Source organism: Mycetomoellerius zeteki, unplaced genomic scaffold (assembly GCF_001594055.1).
Source record: "Mycetomoellerius zeteki isolate Tzet28-1 unplaced genomic scaffold, Tzet1.0 scaffold145, whole genome shotgun sequence".
Classification (NCBI taxonomy): Eukaryota; Metazoa; Arthropoda; class Insecta; order Hymenoptera; family Formicidae; genus Mycetomoellerius; species Mycetomoellerius zeteki.
This window is the reverse complement of record NW_017256393.1, coordinates 1-14,881: the sequence shown is the minus strand read 5'-3', so window position 1 is coordinate 14,881 and position 14,881 is coordinate 1. Positions and strand designations below refer to the sequence as shown.

Below are 14,881 nucleotides of genomic sequence, written 5' to 3'. Positions count from 1 at the left end.
TACATTTTTCCTGCGAACCAATACATTGCGGGACCTCACTCGCAGGAACGCCAAAGCTGTTTTTATTTGGTATTGTATTTCTCTTACTGTATTAAACACGCCTAGATTTATTTAACAAGATGATACAGGGTAGCTAAAGTCTGTTAAACATGTAAGCTCTGCGATATCATTATAGACTAATGTACATCTCAAAATTATCTGCCTACAGGATTCTATGCACGATGTAGGAATACCAGGCACAGTAATGGCTTCCTTTAATAAATCATCTGTCCCAAGCAATGAAATTTTATGTTTTTGTTAAATACAAGTACTCTTTTAATTGTATCTGAAATAGTTCCTTCATTTATTATATCATCGTTATGCGCATCGCTTCACTTGATATACCTACATGCATGATGGGACTATGTGTATTTTCTAACGCATTTCCTCACGATTTTCTTACTTACGCTTTTTTTCATCGTAAGCAGTCACTTAGAATCCTGGACATGAGTTGACGTGAGTTTATTGTCTCGAGAAAAAAAATGGAACGAGACCGTACAATCTAAAATGAAGAAAACGCAATGAAGATATCTCGCGATCATGGCGACGGTTGATCCGATCGGAATAATTTTTCTGCAAACGGGACTGATTCTTCATGCGATTACCACGCGTTCCGATAAACCATGGCCACGCTCGCGATAGGTCAGTACTTGTTGTGATAATCCGACCATTATGTCCTACACCCGATCGGTCGCTACTTGCAAGTACTCACTATAAACTAGAAAATTGAGCACACAAACACTTATCTGGTGAATCCATTATCGATCGTCTTTATCCAAGTGATGAAACATCTTGAACATCCGTCCAAACTGTTTTCCTTTTTCTTCCGCGATTGTGTTAGACTTGAATCTAACCGATCGTTCTTACGCGGCTAGATTCCGACTTCACGTTTTCCGACAACTTACAGAACAGTAAATAAAAAAAAAAACGCTCGAATTACCGTGGAATTAGAAATCTGACTGTGTCTTTTATGTGTATATACGTGTTTTATTAGTTTAATTTCACAAAAACATAATTTACACGCGATTTCATGCAGACCTTGGTCGTCTCGCGTGCATATAAGGATTAAGTTTATTACCGTTACAACACTATGTGTATAGCTTGATTGATTATTTCATATTGCGATGGTCGATTATAATGCTTCAAAATTCACCGTGTTCGCATTTCTTGCGAACTCCTCGATCGCTCGGTTGCAGATCGTTTTTTCGTAAGAAAGAAGACCGCAAAAGTCATCTAAATCATCACGATACATGATTATGACATAGTGCATTCTCAACACGATTTATTACAAAGACTGATAAACACATGATTCAAAGACGATTTCTTTCACGCACTTTCCTTCCCTTTCTCTTCATCACACATATTCATTCACGCGCGCGCGAAAAATTTCTTTATATAGAATTTCTATCTACTATGAAAAAAAAAATCACATTGGTATAGCTATATATACTATTAAGAGTTTTTTTTTTCAAACAGTTAATTAATTAGCATCCATAATATATTGTAATAATAATAATGTAATTATATATTTATATTTTATATAAAAAAAGGCTGTCTTGCGACGGTGCATGAGCGATCGCGTCCTCCGAGCCTATCAGAAATCGCTCGTAGAAAATGAAACGTTACAAGAAAAGCTATATGTTCATCATTAAGAGACCTCAAAAGAATTTATCATTAATGAATTCAGCCGCTTCATTACATTACACAATCAGTCTTTACACGATAGCGTCGAACATCCCGATCTCGGAGGGCGTGTCACGATAGTATATGTGTGTTTCTAAGACTTAGCATCGGATCATAATCGGATTTAATAACACAAAACATTCCAAACGCTGCAATCTGTCTTTTCTTTTTCCTCAGCTAAAAATAATACATCAAAAACAAATAAAAATCCTACAAAATGTTTCCGTACAGTGATTCTTAGGAGGAAGTGAACTAATATGGTCAAGCGGAGCATCATCTCCAGAAAAATGATTAAAAAGTGTTTCATTTTTCTAGAGAAAGATTCCTTCTTTTCAATATCAATCGTCGATCGGTGGTAATCTTTCATGATCGAGAGGTGATTGAGAATCATCTTCTTCATCGGCTTCGCGCAATTCCTCAATCCTCTCTATCTATTTAGACAATCGTACTCACGCTCCCATCTGAACAATCATTTAATAACACAAAACGACGAATCAATCCTTCGCCAAGTCTTCGTACTCGCTACCCTGGCGTCCGTACGCACTTTACTTCGGTGTGTTACACAAGTGTACGCTAAAAGTATGTAGTAGTAGATTTGTATTTATGTGTAGTGTTCCCCCTGTAACATCATTATCATCCTGCTGCTTGTCTGTTCGTTCAGTACGGATTATACTTGGTACGCTCGGACTTGAACTTGCCGCTGTCGGTCGGGCCTGGTGCGCCCGGGCTACGGAGCCTCGGCGTAAAGGTCTTGTGCGATCGGTGCACGCCGGTAGTCTGGACCGGTAGCGCGGATGCAGCTGCGCCAGCAGCACCACCTAGCAATTCCGTGAGTCCGCCGAGGGCGGTGAGGCTAGATAGGGCGTTGAGGGCGCCTGGCTTGCTTAGCAGCTGAGCCAAGGGGATGGCGCTGGCCAAGGGAGAGGCAGTGGTAGTGGTGGTAGAGGGGGAAGCACTGGCCCCGGATGCTCCGGGAGTGGTACCGCTGCCAGGGGTTTGGGTATTATGGGCCTCTAGGTTAGCTTTCTGCAGTTCGACACTGGGAAAAGACACAAAATGTAAAAAGGTGAGGGCGGGAACGTTCCTCGTAAAACTGTGTGTCAAAGAGATAAAAAAAAATTCAACATAAGAGATGATAAAAAGTAAAAAAAAAAAAGACAACAGTAAAGTAGTAGCAATAGAGTTATAGTAGTAATAGTAGCAGTAGGAATAGTAAAAGTAGTAGAAGAGTAGCAGTAGTAATAATAATAATAGTGGTAGCTGCCGCGGAGAACATAAAACAATATGAAAAAAAATATGAGAAAAAAGGAACCATCAGAAAACAAGATAAACTAAATCACAAGTTGTAGGCTTAGAGAGTTACGTCAGAGGTGCTCTGTGGAGCATGATTATCACGTACACCGGCTACGTGGTTCGTGGGGGGGGGGAGAGGAAGGTCTCGATCGCGCCAGGTTGCATTTAGACTCTACCGAATGTCCACGGGCATTCATACCGGACATAGACTGACTTGCTAATGAGCGCCAGTCAGCCGTAGCCATGGAATGAGACCGCCGAATACGGAATCGGTCGAAATGCGTTCCTGATCGCAAGGAGCGCGCAGCGAAGGATGTACACGATGAAGAGAAGAAGATAAAACACGCGTTCGCTAGTCTACTCTTTCAGAATACAAATTCCTACAAAAACAAATGTCACATCCACCACTAACAAGTAGATTTGCGAACGATGCGATTGTTTCTAGGTGTAACGGGCTTATGGTTCGTTATACAGACGAGAGACACCTGACATTGAGGGATATTTCCGTTTCGTGAATTGCGCTTCATTCGTAATTTGTGTCAACAGCTAAAAGTCGATGGTCTCCACGTCGATAGAACGAGCCATTTGCCTCGTGGCTTATAGAAAAGGCAGAAATCAAAGTAAATCAGGCACAAGTATACACTCTGCCATAAGTCGCGTTAATTGCGTCATACAGCTGATACGTTTGAGATCACGAGATATGCATCTAATCACGATGCATAAATGGTCAATGATCGACTTTCAGATATACGTCATCTAAATGAGAACTACATAAATGGCAGAGCGTAAACTTGTGACCGACAGGAGTGCCGGGATACACGATACGTAATAAATATGATGACAAAGTTAACGGGCAAAATACAGAAGTATCGAGATGATAAATATATATAACGACATTGCGCTATTTATATGCAGTAGTAAAATGTGAGTGGCAATCTGGAATAAAATATAATGGATTATAATTATAACGTGAGGGTGTACGTGTGTAAAAGTGTGTTGATCCGCGTGTTTAAATCGTACTTTGCTTGATGCTGGTGGGATCTTACGTGTGGCGCGAACTTGTGCCGACTTTTTGTCTGTCGTCCTCGAATCTCGTCGACGACTACGTTAGTACCGTTCACCATTTTTAATGTCGCTATGATGGAAGTAGATTAGTTCCACAGCATAATTCAATAAACAAAAAAGAAAAAAAAATAGTAACAGATCTTCAACACCGACCAATGAACATTAAGCGTCGTCTACAATATGCGAAGTAAGCTTGGTTTAAGAAGTAAGAGTAAGAAATTGACCAATCACAGTCGAATGTGAGAAGAATAATCGACTGTGATTGGTCAATTTCTTACTCTTACTTCTTAAACCAAGCTTACTACGTGTATTGTAGACGGACCTTTAAGCGATGGTAACAACAGCGATGAAAGCATATAACTAAAATGTAAAGATGTTACGGCGAAAGGTTCCTGGCAAGGACGAGGGAAACCCTTCACATTTTATCGCGCAAATAAAAACACGACGTTTACGTGTAATGCATATATTTTTCTAAATATAATGCCAGAAACATACTCGCGGCTCTAAATGTACCAGTATCTTGTTTTCTTTTTCGCGAACTGAGTTATAAATACACAAAACGGAAATATAAGCGTAAATGTTATAAGCTGATCGTCCATTACCGGGAGCCTGTCAAACTAGAAAGAAATTTGTGTCATTAAAAAACGAATCGAAAGGAGGAACTGTGATACGATTGTTTGGGACTATTCGGGATTGATTGTCACTAACAGAGCGACAGTCCTCGTACATCTTTTCATTATGTCTTTCAGTCGGTAGTTTATTTGCTTGAAAGGACAGCCAGCGACAATGGGAACAGATGTTGAACGGAGTTGTGTCTGCAGGATACTCGGGGTACTGGACCTGGAAGACAGGACCTGGAAATAAAGGATTAAGATCCTCTTCCGTCTTACGGCCGACGTCGATGTCTTCCGGTATCTGCATACATGAACGCTGGTACCTCGGTCATGGCCGTCGAGATGCGACGTCTTCTCCTCGCATCGTTACTTTATGATTACGTACGACCTGTTTCGCTGTAAACTGAGGTGGCGTTACGCGACGCGATTCCTTTTCTATTATTTCACCCAGAGAAATTTTCCCCGATGATTATCATTATATTGCCTTGTTAACAAACTACGCGTGTATTTTTGCAGCAGTATCATTCTCAGCGTAACACCACCTCTTTCATAACATCTCTCGCGGCGACACGCAGTAAAGACGACTTTTCTCCTAATGCCAATTATAATCTTCTCAGAAACAGAGTAAAACTCTCAGAAATAGAGTAAAACTTCTCTAATGTCCGTTTTAACTACAAATTTCTCGGGAAGAAAATAAAATACGTATATCGTCTTATAACTATCCCTCTTACGGGAACAACGTATTGTTAAGCATATTGTGTCGTTAAAATTTTATCTTTAACTTTAAATTTATTTATAGTTTACAATATTTTGTGCAGTAGCTTAATGGGCAGAGGAAAATGGCAGACGAAAGTCATCTGTACGCGGGTTGTCGTGAGCAAGGATGATAACAGTAATGATGGGGAATATCGCGAGGAGTGCCGATTCGACTATCCCTTACATAATCTCATCATTAAGAAGACATGAAAATTAAGTGAGGCAACAGGTTGTGTGAGGAACGAGTAGTACAAACAGGCGAATCGGCGGATCTCGATCATGGGTAAGGTCAACAAGAAAATCACTCTACGCCAGCGACACGCGCACCAATCTGGCGGGCAGTGTCGACAGAAATGCGGGAAAAGTAAATAAATAAAAATAAATAAATAAATAAAAAGAGATCAAGGGGAAAATGCATCGCGATCCACTGTAAAACGTAGCCGGGACGAGTTCGACTGCTTTCTATTGAAAATGGAATTCGGTGACACACCGAAAGCCGAACCTTAGACGAACCTCTTGGAATGGCTTCCTGTCGGTCCGAAGGTTGACCTTCGGTTTGATAGGCTTGAGGAATATGGGATACAGGCCACGTAGTACTCACCTCATGTTGATGAGATATTGTGCCAACGCCACGGCGTCCGGATTCCCGGTTATGGTGATCGTGCGGTCCGTTGCTCCGCCCTCCCTCTCCTCACAGTTGCTGATTCGGATCATGGCGCCGGAGATCTGACGGATCTCGGCGATCTTGGTACCGCCCTTCCCAATGATGCAACCGATCAGCTCATTTGGCACGGTCATCTCATGCGTCTGATTGTTCGCCGCCGGTTGCTGCCTATTCGTGTTGTTCGTACGCAGCTGGCTCCCAGCCAATGCAGCTAATGCTATGCCATCAATTGCGCAAATATTAGAAAAGTTTCTTCCTGAATTTTGATCGTAATGAAAAGTTCACGAAAGAGTTTTCCTTTATAAAACTAGAAACCAATGAGGCAAATGGAAGAAATACGTTTGTATAAGGCTGCTTCTATAAATTAGTTGCATCAAAGTTGAATTGTGGTTTACTGATGCTATCGCTCTTCCTTCAGTCTGTACTCTAGAGCTCCAATAAACTTTAACTAATGCTTGTGGAAAGTTTATAGATAAATTTAACTTCTCATTGCGGTATACGAACCTGTTTTAACATAACTCTTATGCCCAATTTCTTCACTTCCAGATAAGTTGCGGATAACCTTATCTAGGAGATATCTCCATTGTACTCTGGGAGATATCTCTTGGATAAAGTTATCTAGAGGTAAAGAAATTGGGCATTAATCGATAAAGTTCGTTCACGCAAGAAAAATTTATTGCAATACCATATTGATTATTATCAACTTAGTTTTAAAATTAATTTCCAAATAAAAATTTCAACAGACATTACGTCTACTGTGAATTGTCTCATAAATTGCATTAATAATCATAAAAAGTATACAAAACTATATATAACTTTAAAAAATATATCAAAATAGTTGAGAAAATTATTAGTTCAAATATATAAATTTGTTTCTTGCGAATTGTAACAGTCGATGATACCACTCAACATTACACGATTCAATACATATCACAATGAAAATAAAGAGATAAAACGAGTATTAATCTCTTCTGCACATAATTATTTTGCGAGACAAAGAACAACATCAACGGGGTACGATTGCCGACCTACAATTTCTTTGAAAACATGTATTGACTTACCTGCTGGATTAAGACCACCCGTGTTTGCCGGTGTGGCAAGACCTCCAAGGCCTAAGGCTGCCAGTCCAGCCAAAGGATTGCTGCCCAGTTTGCCCATCTGTAACAACGACGAAGAGATCCATCGTTCAAAAATAGGGGAGGGGGGGGGGTCCGCGTCGAACAATCACTCGGGGTGTGCTTAAGAGGAGTTGGGGGTTTACGACGACACCGAGAAGTATATCTATGTATGCTTGAACATGTTCGCCACCTCGCGCATCACGCTCGAGAATTTCCAATTGCGAGCAAGAACTCTTAGCTCAGGGGCAGCTTTGCTGAGAGAGAACGTTCGGTTCTACGTAAGAAGGGGAACAGGTGATATCTTTCACAATCGATGATTTAATTCGACCATCCCGGACTCATTCGGTCGTGACATAATCAATGCCTTGTCCCGACTTCCTGGGACCGGTCCGACGGCTTCCTCATAACGAACTCTACGATAGTCATTCGAGCGTACCGTTTTTAATTATATATATCGACCTAGAGCAGACTTCAATGTCGCAAATAGATGAAGTTTTAACGACGTTTGTTCTTACTTCTCTTATGTGGAAAGTTTACTAGAATGTTAAATTTATCTTCGCGTAGTGCATGTTATCTTTCCGCGTCAATAAATTGTTAATTCGATATAGGAACTATTTTAAAATTGATCAAGATTCAAAAAGACATTCTAGCAACAACTAATATCTAAGAGAAGATAAGATTAAATTCCAATACTTGGACGAATTCCGTTGTTCGACTTTTAAACATTTTGAAGCTTTGGCCGTATTGCTATACCCGATCTATTTTTGAAAATACTCTAAATTTCGTTTTTTTAACAACAAATAACCCATCGAAAAGATTCTTTTGCTTCTGACGTCATAATGTATGCGGAAATTGAAGCAAGTAGAACCAGTTGCCTTAAGCAGTCTACAACATTCCACGCATTTATTGCAAAAATATAAAATCTCGCGTGCGCCTCTGAAATGCATTAAATTGATAAACAGCAATATATCCCGGAAAATTGCTCTAGAAGGATAAACGGTACGCAGAATGGCCGTCGATAAGATAAACCGCGTTGCGTTACTTCGAAAATCGTGGCAGAAATTACTTAGGAACAGCTTGATGAGGAAGGGGCGCTCAGAAATTACAGAAAGAGAGAGCGAACGAGCGCGGAGAGAAGAAGGACGTCTATCCTTGTATTCTCGCGATACCGTTAAATCGCGCGAAATATAACGCAGCAATTCTCTTTGCACCTACCGTTTCCACGTTATACAAATACTTACATGAAGTTTAGCATCAGTTTATTTGCACCGACAAAGATTTTATCGCATTTCATCAAGTATAATCCACTACGATCCTATTAACGGCATGTTGCAGTTACTATTGTAATCAGAAGATGACTAAATATTCTAATAATTAGTCATAAATTATTTTGATTGGCTGTAATAATTATTTAGTAAACATTAAAACAAGCTAATCGTTTGAAGCAAATACAAAACGTTTGAAGAAAAATTGTATCTAATTACTAATAATGGTATATTCTATTTTTATTTTTAAAAAGGATGAAATGAAAGGTAGATAGGAAGGATAGGATGTATGTATGTCGTGACCTTAAACGAATGATAATACTTCATTCTCTATATCACTGTTGTCAACTAAACTAACTTATGTGCAAAATTTCTAAGCGCTGTTGCACTGTATGAAACATGTCTGAAATTAATATATATTAAGATAATATCTACATATACATATATAGATATGCGTTATTAATACACATTATCTTAGTATATACGTTTTTATTGTTGTGATGTACGTAGAATATGAATACATAAAATTTCTAACGTCACTAGTTAATGACAACCGACGAATACTTTATATCCGCTGAGTTCTTCAATCGTTTATCAGATATCTTTTCAGTAATTGGTAATTCAAGAAAAGGAGTTTGGAATGTTTACAATCAATAAATTATCTGAAAAATATTGAGGGTCTATTCACGAATATGTAAACGCCTCCTCGTAGACAAACCGTCCCGACGTGATCTCTCTAATGTGTTTAAATGGTGGAAACGTAACAGGGCAGCCCACCCTTACACGAACTCGTCGCTGACTCTTAGCTAAAAGAGTGCCGGAAGCCATGCTATTCTAAACAGGACGCCAAGAGGACAATGAGCAACTCAGGATGGAAGTGGAGAAACGAACAAAACGTAGCGCGACAAGAGCGATATTAAATGCGTGTACACGAATTTATGCTCGCGTAACTTATGATATCTTTTATTTCTCACGAAGTTAAACAAAGGTTTATGTACATGTAAATAAATGTAATTGATATACAAATCAGCGTATCAAAAATAGTTTATTTAAAAATCATTCAATATAATTTAAAAGAAATTAATATTTTTCAAATATTTTTTTATTTCAATCAAAACATTCGAAATGTTTCTGGACAATATACCATGTGAATTTGATTTAAATTTAATATTGTTATTATTTTTATTATTTCTCTTAAATTGACCCAAAGCTTGAACTTCCTAAAATCATAATAAAAATGTGTATTTATTCCTTTTCACAATTTTATAGCAATTTAAATAAGTCTTGTAAATAATTTTAGATCTATTAAAAAGGCAAAAAATATTTTTTAAATATAAATTTAATAATATGACATATATAATTAAAATAAAATTCCATAAAATCTGAGACTGGACAATTGTATTAGAAGCGAGAAATAAAAGAAACAATCACGCGAGAACTAAATTGGAATTTTAAATACGTTTTTTCCCTATGTTCTCAATTGAATCTTAAAGGAAGTCTGGTTGTGACCGGATAAGGGAAGTCAATTTTAAAAAGGAGAACAGGGAACGATTTTTTATGTGAGACCGTGTAGAGATAAACAGAAATAAAAACACAAAATCAGAGACAGTGTATCAGGAGAAGAAGCGAAGTAGTAACCGTGTACTGTAAGCGCCGTAAGAGTTCATCAAGCAGACTGAGAAACTGAGAAAGTATTAAAGATGGGATCGTGAAAGTAGATATAAAGCGCAATAGTAATAATATATCTAGGTAATCTACCTCTTTTCGTGCCACGCATGCATGTCCTTGTTCGTTTGTGATTTTGTCATAATTTATTATTTATTTATCGCTTTGATAAATTAACCCCACCCTTTCAGCCACGTCTCTCGAAGTTAACGGACAATAATCGAACTGGAAGAAAGGAAAATAAAAAACATAAAACAAAAGAGAATAAAAAAATTGGTCAAGCCGTAATATATCTATGGATAATGGGATGTATTATGGTATAGACACGTTTCTTTTTTATTGCGCATCTTGTGTTCGTTTGTTTCGTTTCCGGGTAGCAAATCGGACTCGAGGAAGCCGGGCTCCGTGTCGGACGTCGGTCGTTGAAGAGCGCACAGAAAGAGAAGATAGGACAGAAGGTGAGACACAACGACACGTCATCCTGATAATGCTTTATGAAAATATTTACATGATTGACCTCAAAAGTTTCGCCACAAAAGATTCGATTAAAAAGATAACGATTTTCTATTTATAAAAATACTTTAGGGAAAATAAACGTATTTTGATATAAATCAACAAACTGGAAGAAATAGGCCATTAATTTTTATCTACTTTAGTGTAACGCAAAATTTAATTTACGTTTACGTTTTCAAAGCGAATGATAAAATTTACCAGAATTATATAATCATTATTAAAAGGCAAAAGATTGAAACATTTGATCTGGCATTCTCATATTTTGATACTGATATCCGAATGTGAAAACATAAAAAGCAACCTTTTTACTAAATTAAAGTATCAAACCAAGTTATATAAATTTATAAAAAAATATAACAAACTGTCGTAATTAAAATATTGAAACAGCATACTCGACTGATAAAACTTCCTATCGTGTCTCGAAAATAATTGAATTGATACAGGCATTTATCAGAGTGACGTTTCATGGCATCTGCCGATCGATCGGCCGGATGAGTGGATTTTTAAAGCACTACCATAGTAGCCCGGAATTAGAGCGTCGGTTATTTGGTGATTTGGCCTCCTCATTGATCGCAAGCCGTTCGTTGAGACTTGTAGCAGTAACATCTGGGACTTTCTATACGTCTCTCTCTCACTCTCTCCCTGACCGAATCCAACGACAAGCCATGACGAATCCATTGTGCGACCCGTGAGCAAGCATTCATGCTAAGCAGGCTCGATCGTTTGGTGCGAGGCTCGGAACAAATCCCCATTTTGCCTCCAAGTTCCTTCCGAGAGAGCGCACAAATTGCTGCTCTCGGACGATGATCGTATCGAGAAAACTGGGCTATTTATCTGCTTGATGCAGTACGTCTGTGCCGAATATATATTACAGAGACCGATCAATTCTAATGTGCATATCCTATATTTTTCTCATCTAAAAATAGATGTGAACGATAGGAGATAAAGATAGATTATACATAAAAGAATAGAAACAACTAATTGGTAGTTCAATACGATCATCAACGGAACGATGTAAATGCAATGCACGACCAAAATTTTCAGATACCAAGTTGCAGATAAATATTTCAAACTTGAACTTACAATATTTGCATCGTCATTAAAGTAGACGCAAGTTGATTAATATGAAATAAAGTAAATAAGAATAATCAGCTCCAATTTATTAAATTTTGTCAATTCAGTTCTCTTAGAACTAAACGTATCGTGTAAATATAATCTCAATCTGCCGCAACTCGCCGGCTCGCGTAAAGTAGCCACGGCAGTGTCGGGCGCGCCTGGCTTAGCGCCGAGACACTACCGTGTCTCCAGATTATTCATTAAAATCAAACGTACTAACCCGAACTTCATTACTTCAACCTGATATCGGAGCTCATGTTACGTCGTACAATTGCACTCTTTTTACATAGCATGCATCTTCAAATTTCTCTATGCACTGTGAAGGACGGCAAGCAGTATTTAAGGTGATCAACCCACTACCAAACGCAAGCTTACACAAAGGAGACACGAGTACATATAGATTCAGGTTGAGCTTAGAAGCGTCGGTGAACGTCTATAGGGTTTAGAAAAAAAAATAATCCAAAGAGGAAAGCATGCATGTAACAGCTCATACGGATATAAAGCAAAGCTGGAAAATCTCGCGTGACTTCACTGATATAAAATTATGAGAAGATATTTGTCTATTCTAAAAATATGAAAAAAAACTTTCTCAATCATTATTATTAAAATATAATTTAAAAATTTTAATTAACAAAAATACATCGTGAATCTTACGTATTTTTGATGTAAGAAACCTTCCAACACCGAGTGGCAAAGTAATTTCTGATGTAATCATGTTGGAAGTTGTTATTAAATATAATTACATGTCTTATTTCGTTCCATGATATGTTTAATCAGATGTTTCTGCAGTCGAAATCACGCGATTAGATAGAAAATGTTTAAAGGTATGTACGGTCGGAGCCTAATCGTGCGACAGGATCCTTTCGATCGCATCTTCAAGTAATTAAAGATAAGGATATTGCGACATACTCCTGAATATAAAGCTCAAGACCGTACAGGGATATCGAGCAGAAAAGCCAAGGTATTGATGCATATACGTGGAGGGAGACAGAGGACAGCAAAGAGTTTCAAGAAGGAAAGGACCAAGTGACCTAGATAATAATGAAATATATTGATAAATTGTGAGCTGCTACGGCATTTGGTGAAAATTGGAATAACCTCGAATCCAGAATTACATTAAAGTCAGCGTAAATTCTTTTCATATCAATACATTGTTTACAAAGTAATCATAAACGAGATTTCATATAAAAAATTTCAATATGTCTAAATATTATTTATTAATGAAAAAAGGAATAATTTTTAAAATATGATATAAGATATATGTAAACATCATGTAAACTGTTATTTCAGCTCCGAATGTAATATAAATATTTAATATTAAATAATTTCCAAAATGTTTCATCTATATTTTAAATAAGAAATTTATTAAGTATAATAACTACTTTTCACTAAAGCCAAGATTCACATTATTCAATATAGCAAAAAAATTTTAATAAAACTAAATCATAAAAAAGATCACCAATCACGATTAAATAAAAGCTTTACATTAATCTATTTCTCACAACCACGCTCTTTTGCCTTTAACGAAAACTACTGTTCATTTGCTGTTGCAACAAACAAGTAACTACACGCTTGACCATTCGTTTATCTATAAAACTTTCTACCCTCCGATTGCGCATTAACTTAACCGCAAATTAATCCCACTAATACCATGAACAAGTGTAGATTCGTTGCGCAAGTGATTTCTCTTTCTTAACTACTATACAAAAAAAAAACATAATAAATATAGATATGAAAACGTAGTACAAATAAGAAATTCTTAACTGCGTTAATATTAGCCTTTCAACATATATTCAGACGTTTCTATTCAGATTTTCAGTTAGATCTATCTAGTTTTCTAAAGAAACAGCTTCGAATGTACTGTTTCTCCGAGAACCATCTGACTCTTTTTCTTCGTAATCATTCCAACATGAAACCATCTGCCGAGGTCGCTAGTTTGAAGTTTTGCTGGATATATTAAGGATCGTGTACAATAAGGAGACACTGAATCGGGAGGGTGTATTGATTTTTCGGATAAGTGGAACGGAAATCCATCGTATGTATATTGTTACCCGGGAGATATGTGGTAGCCAGGTTGGTGATCAAGAAGGGGAGAGGGTGGAGCACGAAAAACAAAAGACTTACGGCGTCTGCCACGAGGTGTGCGGGCGGGAGGGCTGCCTGCAAGTGTCCACTCTTCAGCAGGGGGTCGGCGAGGCCTGCCACGCTGGCGTGTAAGGGGCTTGGGTGGAGAGGATGATGTGGGGTCGTAAGATGGGCCGTGGATAGGAGCGGGTGCCCGTGAGAAGCGGCGAAGGATGAGGGGTGGGCCGCGAAGGGCGAGGTCGTCAAAGTTTGGGTGTTCAGCGAGGGCGGGGTGGGCCCGGCAGCGGGCGCGGGCAATGGTAATACTGTACTTACGTCCGAGTGGGCGGGCACCGCGTAATTACCCTGGATGGTGTAGGCTTGCCCACCAGCCAGGATCACTGGCCCACCGACTTGGGGTTTGGGGCGATAAGGGATCGTGGCACCTTTGGGAGGGGACTGAAACAGAAAGAAACATACGCACGAGTGCGAATACACCGATCGAGCCATTAGATTTGGTACAGCATTCGCGTTATCGCATCAAAAGATGGCTCTTTTATCTTATTAAAGTCCAAAAATGACACGATGTGAATAAAAAAAAAAGGATTATTTTATCGTCGAAAACTTTGTTTACAGCTGCAGATACATATACTGCGTTTATCTAAAGAAACTTATAATGAAAAAAATTCAAATGTAATTATTGTTATGAATACATTATTATGAATACTAATTTAGTCTGGACTTTAGTAGGTTAATCTAATTCGTCATAATTCAATGAAATTGTTTAAATACGTGCAATTTTTCTTTTAAGATTGAATCAATATAATAGGTATTGCCTTTAAGTCTCTATCGTTAATGGCTTTGTTTACATCGTGCACTTAATACGAATACTAATTAGTAACTTTCTATTGAATTATCTTAATTTCGGTGATACGTGTAAACATATACATGATATGTGTATTTAATTACTAATTTTGATGCATATTGTATCAATTTCGTACATCATTCTTTGAATACATCGCTGAA

The 14,881-nt window shown here is 38.0% G+C and overlaps 1 protein-coding gene across 1 annotated transcript; it reads right to left on the bottom strand.

Annotated features, from left to right (window-relative positions):
• Positions 1-2,271: 2,271 nt before the first annotated feature.
• On the bottom strand, positions 2,272-14,326 carry mub (poly(rC)-binding protein mub). The gene is made up of 4 exons (XM_018462577.1): positions 14,192-14,326; positions 7,176-7,272; positions 6,052-6,331; positions 2,272-2,761 (listed from the first exon to the last, which is right to left on the bottom strand). Exons 2-4 carry the CDS (start codon positions 7,270-7,272, stop codon positions 2,380-2,382), a joined length of 759 nt encoding a protein of 252 aa, XP_018318079.1. The 5' UTR covers positions 14,192-14,326; the 3' UTR covers positions 2,272-2,379.
• Between the last annotated feature and the right edge of the window lie 555 nt (positions 14,327-14,881).